At 39.8% G+C, this 7,220-nt stretch overlaps 1 protein-coding gene across 1 annotated transcript in view; it reads right to left on the minus strand.

The window, feature by feature from the left end:
• Positions 1–7,220, minus strand: part of T (T brachyury transcription factor) — a 20,946-nt gene that overhangs the window by 6,528 nt on the left and 7,198 nt on the right. Inside the window, exons 3-6 of the mRNA XM_015428010.1 lie at positions 7,179–7,217; positions 4,656–4,717; positions 4,507–4,568; positions 3,168–3,344 (exon numbers count right to left, since the gene is read on the minus strand). Of these exons, the coding sequence (XP_015283496.1) occupies positions 3,168–3,344; positions 4,507–4,568; positions 4,656–4,717; positions 7,179–7,217 (340 nt within the window). The remainder of the gene's footprint in view (positions 1–3,167; positions 3,345–4,506; positions 4,569–4,655; positions 4,718–7,178; positions 7,218–7,220) is intronic.

Here is a 7,220-nt window from a genome sequence, read left to right on the forward strand (position 1 = left end):
AGGGAACTGCATGTCAGTGCCTTGTCAGTCTGGGAGAAGCCTGCCACTAATTTCTAGGCCTTTGGTCATACAGTGAAATTCTAATATGAAAAAGTATTCAAGCATGTAATGCCTGACTTGCATTTTTGAGAAGGTATAATCATGTGAGGATGGGACCAGATGCCCTACTCAGTGCTTTAATTAGCTCCAACAGGCATTTCAGTGTACTCTGGATCCATTTTACTTGAGCATTTCCCATTTTTAAATTCTTGGCACAGCACTAGTGACTCTCTCAAGCCCTGTGTACAGAGGCTGAGCTCTCTCCAGATCCAGTTTCAAAAACAGCTTTTAATTATAGGTAGATGCATGAGTCATGTGGGATGGGGGCTATGAATCAGGGATCAGATATGCTTTTTACACTATTATTCTTATCTTGCTCCCCAACTCTTCCCACCTAGGGGAGAGACAGAGATATCCCTCATGCTGGAGGGGGGGGATCACAATCAGTGCTATCAGAACAACTTGGGTTCTCATGACAAGTCTTTTAAAATGCATGCAGATATTTCAATTGTACATGAAAATCTGACAGGAAAATGTTCACCAGAATGGTATTTATGTCGCAGACATAGCTAAGTAACTGTAAAGACAGTATTTATTAGCCTTATTGCACTTCTTCAACCACTTCCCCTTCCGAAACACTGGCACCTAAAGAACGGTAATGGCAAGCCACACCTCAATATAAACACAACATTATTGCTTGAAATACTGAGCTGATTTGCCTTCAGCAGCCCTGTCATAAGAACTTTGGTGGCACTGCAGATCTGATGATCAAGCCATTTAAAATGCTACTTATTTTAAAAACCCATAGCATATGTCTGATAGGAAGTTGCAGAACCCCTGTAAAATGTTGACGTTTGAATGCCAAGATAACCCAGGTTACTTCTTCCAGCTACAAAACTCACCCATGACAGAATCCCAAGGTGATACTTTTGACGGGGTCATGATAATAAATGGGCAATTATGCTGTTTCAATCCTCTAGCTCAAGCAGAGCTATGGCACGATCCATCTTGCCTCTCAGGCTCTATCTAGGGCCAACAAGACCACTTACAGTAAAGGAACTATATTGTCTCCTCCATCCAGTTTTACTGACATAATTATTCTCCCCAATCCACTTTAGTCCCATTTAAGTCCCATGTCATTGCTTTCCACAAAGCGTATGTCAGTGACTTTTGCTGGATTGTGCCCAGTGCGCACCAGAATCCCACTATTTGCTTATGGCAACAAACTGAAATACTAGAGCTGAAAATCTTACTTATTCATAATTTCATTCATAAGAGCATTTTCAAAGAAGTTATTTCTTTTTACATTTTAGACCAGGGTGCAGGGGGACAAAAAAACCACAGAGGGCCACTTTTATATTTTTAACTAACCCAAGGGTGCCCTAGCACTGTGTTAGCTAAGGAAAAGCAACTGTTTACAGCATTCTGCCCTTTTTTTTAAAAAAAAATCACCTCTCTGTTCACCCTCTTTCTTCTCTGCATGCCCATCTGTTGCCATCCTTCTCATTTCACACCCCAATTTCTCCACTACTGCCTTTTTAAAACTTATTTAGAAAATGTATACCTAACTGCTCATACTGATCTTATTTTTTTCTCACCACACCCATAGACACTCTGTGCCACCACAGATCTACACTTTTGTGAGGGCACTCTCTCACTATCCAACTGCCCTTCCACAACAGGTTTCTCTGCAACTCCAGTTCTGACCCTTCTTCAGCCTGTTATGACTTCACAGCCCTTAGGACCAGTAGGAAGCCAACAAGTTACAGTGCACGATTTCTTGTGCCTTTTATAATGCTTAACTTCAGATTCAGGGAGGGAAGGCAGCACAGTATAGCCCAGTGGTGGCAAACCTATGGCACAGCTGCCAGAGGTGGCACTCAGAGCCCTCTCTGTGGGCACACGTGCCATCGCCCCAGCCAGGCCCAGACCATTATTAAAGTGTCGAATTCTCTGCCAAATAATTTTAAGTAAATGAAAGCATTTGGGATTGCTTTCCTTACTTTTTTTTGGATCATCTTAAGTTAAGGTATGAGTTGTTTTTTCTAAAGTAAAACCTCAGTATTCAGGTTAAATTGCCGTGTTGGCACTTTGCGATAAATAAGTGGGTTTTGGGTCGCAGTTTGGGCACTCGGTCTCTAAAAGGTTCGCCATCACTGATATAGCCCAATCTCCTCAGATGTCAGAAGCTAGGCAGACTAGGTTCTTGGAAGGGAGGTTTTTGGAAGGGAGATCATCAAGGAAGACTCTGCAGAGGGAAGCAATGGCAAACCACTTCTGCTTCTCACTTGCCTTGAAAACCCCATGCTGGGATTGCGGTAAGTCAGCTGTGACTTGACAGCACTTTTACACACACACACCTTACACACAGACATCAGCTATTCCCCACCACCACCTGTTTTAGTATAGCAAAGCAGTTTTCATCTGTTTGAGGGATGGTTGTGATTCATTTTGAATGCTTGCCTTAAATACACATTTCATTTTGAACCAGACTATTTTTAAAGAGACACAACAGTTTGGTTTTTTAAAAATCAAAAATAGCTAGTTTTATGCACTCCAGTGAGGGAACCTCAGATACAGGTGGAACAAGAAGCAGGCAGATTGTAACAGGCTAGAAAATCAGTGCCAACTCTACCACACGCTATTGAACCCAGGAAGAGAAGCAATACGCACAGAGTTATTCTCCCATCCCCTCCATAACTTTTGATGGACTTTGACAAGCCTTAGATGTCCCCATAAAGGAGGAGGAAAAGCCTCAATACAGGCTACTTGGAATTCCTCCTAGGGAGCCACAGACTCTAAGCACAGGAAGGGGGTTGCAATCAGCACACAGGCATTATGTGGTGCAGGCCTGTTTTAGATCCAATACTCAAAGCTGCATTAAACTAAAAGCAACTAAATATCACAACAACCACAACCATGTACTGATGCTAGCATGACCACATCCAGTCTAACAAATTCCTGGTGTGGGGTTCACAAGCCAATCATTTTGCGGTTTCCTGTCAAGAGTTATCATAACATGAAGCCCACCAAGATCAGATGTAGCCTCAACATTCACGCTCAGAATTTGATCCACTAGTTATTTCCCCTTCTAAGTCAACAGTCAGTGGGCAATAAAAACCTCTTACTTGGAGAATTGTTCCTGTGAGTGTAGGGATTTGGGTAAGGAGCAGGACGGTGATTCCTCAGCGATGAGTACCTTTCACAACTGTGCGCAGGTGAGAGTGACAGAGATGCTCCAAACTGAGAGTGAGGATTGGCAGGAGGGCACAGAGGACCAGTTCCAGGAATCAGCCAGCCACCTACTATGAGAAGGAGGACAGGGAGAGAAGGGGAAATATTTCACTATACCAGTACATTGTGGCACAACCTGTCTAAGATAATACTGAGCCCTTTGCACACAACTTTTGGATAACATTTCAGAGAGTAGATCCCATGTAGTTATTATCCCTATTCCTAGCCAAGGCAACAAGTTTTGAATCTCCTTGTAAAAGAAATGGTGGGAGGGTGTTCTTGTGAATTACAAAGGAGAAAGGGGAGAAGCCAACACATTTTCTCCCATACAAAACTTGATTAGTTTTGCCTCTGTGTCCCACCTCTGGTATTCCTTGGAGGTTGCCCTTCCAAGTACTTGCCAGAGTCGGCCCTGCTTAACTTCTGTGATCTGACAGGATCAGGCTTGCCTGGGCTATCCAGGTCAGGGTGGATATGGATGTTTATCTGACACACATACACAGCTAGTTTTCCACAACAAACTTTTTAGGATCTGATTAAAGGAAGTCAGTATTTTGCTGCTGAATTCAACAGGAAGAGGTCTTCTCTCAAGGAAGACCTCCTGCAAGTTTTATGAAATATGCAAATTGTACTATTGATCAAAGAACAATATACCAGTAACAATGTATTGCACTGTTTAAATGGTAAGTGTTACAGAAGATCTAGGGATCCACGAGAAGGCCTGCCCTCACAGAGCACCCCACCCCTTCCTCCCTTGGTGTGTAGTTTAGGGGAACAGTGCAGATTCTCACTCCCCCCTCTTGTTCAGCGGTGGGAAAGAGGCAACACGCACTCAAGGATTTTCCAATCAGGATGCAGAAATAGTAAATAAAGTAGTAACCTGGGTGATTAACACTGTTCAGTTCAAAAAAATGTATAATCTGACAAAATTCAACCAAAGAGTTTTAAAGACACAAATATAGCTATATTAATGTCAAAAGGGGCATATTTGCAAACCCACACTTTTACCTGCATTAAACTCATGTATTATACCCTTGGATATGGGGGTGGGGGGGATCACAGATAATATTGATGATATAGCTATACTACCGTAATGTCAAAAAGGGCATATTTGCAAACCCACACTTTTATCTGCATTAAACTCACATATTATACCCTTGGATATTGGGGGGGGGGGATCACAGATAATATTGATGATACACTACGAAGTAAATTTTAGAGGGGGGAACATACATTGTGAATACCCTGACTGTTGACCATCTCCCACTTCATCCATCATGTCTTTGTGATCACTTCTGTCAAAGAAACCACACATTGCATTAGGCAAAAGATTAGATAATATGAAATAAATATATTTTGTAAATGCAACCAAAAGCTCTCACCTTTCTTTTGCATCAAGAAAAGCTTTTGCAAAGGGATTATACTTAATTTTTAAAGCTGTTATCTAAAAGAGAAAAGCCCAAATGTCATGATACATATTTGTCATGAAAACAAAAAAGCAACATCTCTATCAATTTCACTGCAAGTTTTACAACAGATGCTAGTGGGAAAATGGCCCAGAATGAAGCACTCAAACGGCAATAGCCCACTTTGAAATCATTCTCTCCACTACAACCAACCCCCTTGGCCCAACTTAGTGGCCCGGTTTTATTATCCTGTTAAGGAAGTTCACAAAGGGAGGGTGGGAATACACTCCAAGCAGTTATAAAAAGTTTCAGGTTTCTGGGTAAAGCCAAAGGGACAATAGAATGCAGCAAAGAATTCCTTAATCAGAATATCATGGTCACTTTATAAACAAAATTGTCTGATAGGTCATTAACATGTACTGAGTTAACAGGAAAGAACGCAGAACATGTCAGCAAGAGACTTGCATCACACTTTTAAAAGCTGCTACTGAAAGAAACACACACAAAAAGTTAAACTTCCTATATAAAAAGTGTGAAGTGTTCTGGGCTCAAGAATTAATGGAAGACTAGCACTTTGGTCTGAAGTTTCTAACAGATCATTAAAATCAATACTAAATAGTATTACAATGGCATTAATTGGCATTTGTCATTTATGCAGTTTTGGAAATGGAAAGGGCCTTTAACCAGTTTGTAGGTCACATTTTTAGTGGTTTTGTAGGATATACATATTCCAAATAAATAAGAGGTAGGTATATATTTCTGTTTGGTGGGTCAATCCTTGTAAAGGACGACTTTGGAAAATAATACAAAATAAATTAAAAGTATGGTGATTCATGAGACATGCTGTTAGGCTATATGTTTAGCCTCTAACAAAAAACAAATCATTAAAAAGTGATAAAAAATAAAAAATAAAAAGTGATCCAAACTTATTTAGATACAAGAAGTTTGGAATATAAACTTCACAACAGATTCAGACTCAACAGAGCAGATTAAAAAATTACTTTACGGACAATTTATGATCATTTATTATTTTTAGGGGAGCCGTTGCACTGGACAAAGCCTAATAAATGTAAAAATGTATCTGACATGATTTTTCACCCTATTTTATTGAAGTAATATTTTTTGTTCTTCATTGGTCACTGAAGCTCTTTTTACATAGTTTTTTCTATTATTTTGAATAAACAATGAGAATAGTATTTTAGATTAGGATAGGAATGACAGTTTCTGTACATTGCTGTTTTTAGTTTATTCTGTCATATTTTCAAAAACACAATAGAAACAGTGTCCATTATAAAACTGATCTTAATAATTTATGCACTTACACTTTGTGAAAAATGTTCTCATGTGAGTAACTGGGTAAACAATGAACAGAGTTAAATGTCAGGCATAATTTTAAATTCCATATTTTGATATGTATCTGTCAGTTTGTTGCCTGTAGAAATTATCTAGGCTTGACTATAAACAATCTGCTTATCCTGATTCAAACAGTAGGTTTACAATGAAAGTTCAAAAAAGTTGATGTTTGATGGTGCTAATTAGTTGAAACTATTTGTCATTAAAAATATTGCCGGTGTTCAAAATCTGTAATGTTTATTTTAATTCTCTCTTGATCTGATTAATTTACTGAGCAAAAGATAACAGCGTAACCACCACTGAGATACTAAACAAATCTTCCAAATAAACCCCACACCATCCAATGGCACTTATTTGTGCTAGGAAATATTAAAAAATGGGGGAGGGTGGTTACATGCCTGAAATGTGACTGTTGAACTGGAACTTTCAACAAAGGAAGCTGGTACTGCAACTAAAATATGAGCGGGTACTCAGTTATGGGGAGGTTCCCTTAATTTAAAAGTTAGGCCATCTTAATCCCAAATAATCATGATATGTAATATGTAATGTTTACAAACTCCTTTCATTTCCCCTCCCCACAACAGACACCCTGTGAGGTAGGTGGGGCTGAGAGAGCTCTTTCCAGAACTGCCCTTTCAAGGTAGGCTCTGACAGAACTATGGCTTGCCCAAGGTCATCCAGCAGTTGCAAGTGGAGGAGTGGGGAATCAAACCCGGTTCTCCCAGATTAGAGTCCGCACACTTAACCACTATGCCAAAGTGGCATAGAATAAACATGTTGCATAGAATTATAGCTGCGGGGATTCAACTAATCATTTAGTCCAACCTTCTTTGCCCTAACATAAGTTTTATAACTCAATATCCCTGTTGAATGCCTATCTAAAACCTCTAAAGAAGGAAATCTCAAAGCTCACCAGGCAGCTTATTTCCTTACTGAGGTCTTTTCATATTTAGGACATTCCTCCTACTGTTTAATATGTATCAGTCTTCCAGCAGTCCCATTGTTTTTTGCCCAGTCCTCAGTGGAAGTGAACAATTATTACTTCTCTGTTCTATTATCTTTTTAAGCTCCTGCAGACAGTAAACATACCCCCATATTCAAGAATTAGCCCTTTGTTGTTGGGTCTGTCACCCACTTTGTGCCTACCTCCTCATTTTGGTAAGCTGTCACAGCTATAAACTGAGTCTC

This window comes from Gekko japonicus, unplaced genomic scaffold, assembly GCF_001447785.1.
Source record: "Gekko japonicus isolate JY-2015 unplaced genomic scaffold, Gekko_japonicus_V1.1 scaffold1020, whole genome shotgun sequence".
Classification (NCBI taxonomy): domain Eukaryota; kingdom Metazoa; phylum Chordata; class Lepidosauria; order Squamata; family Gekkonidae; genus Gekko; species Gekko japonicus.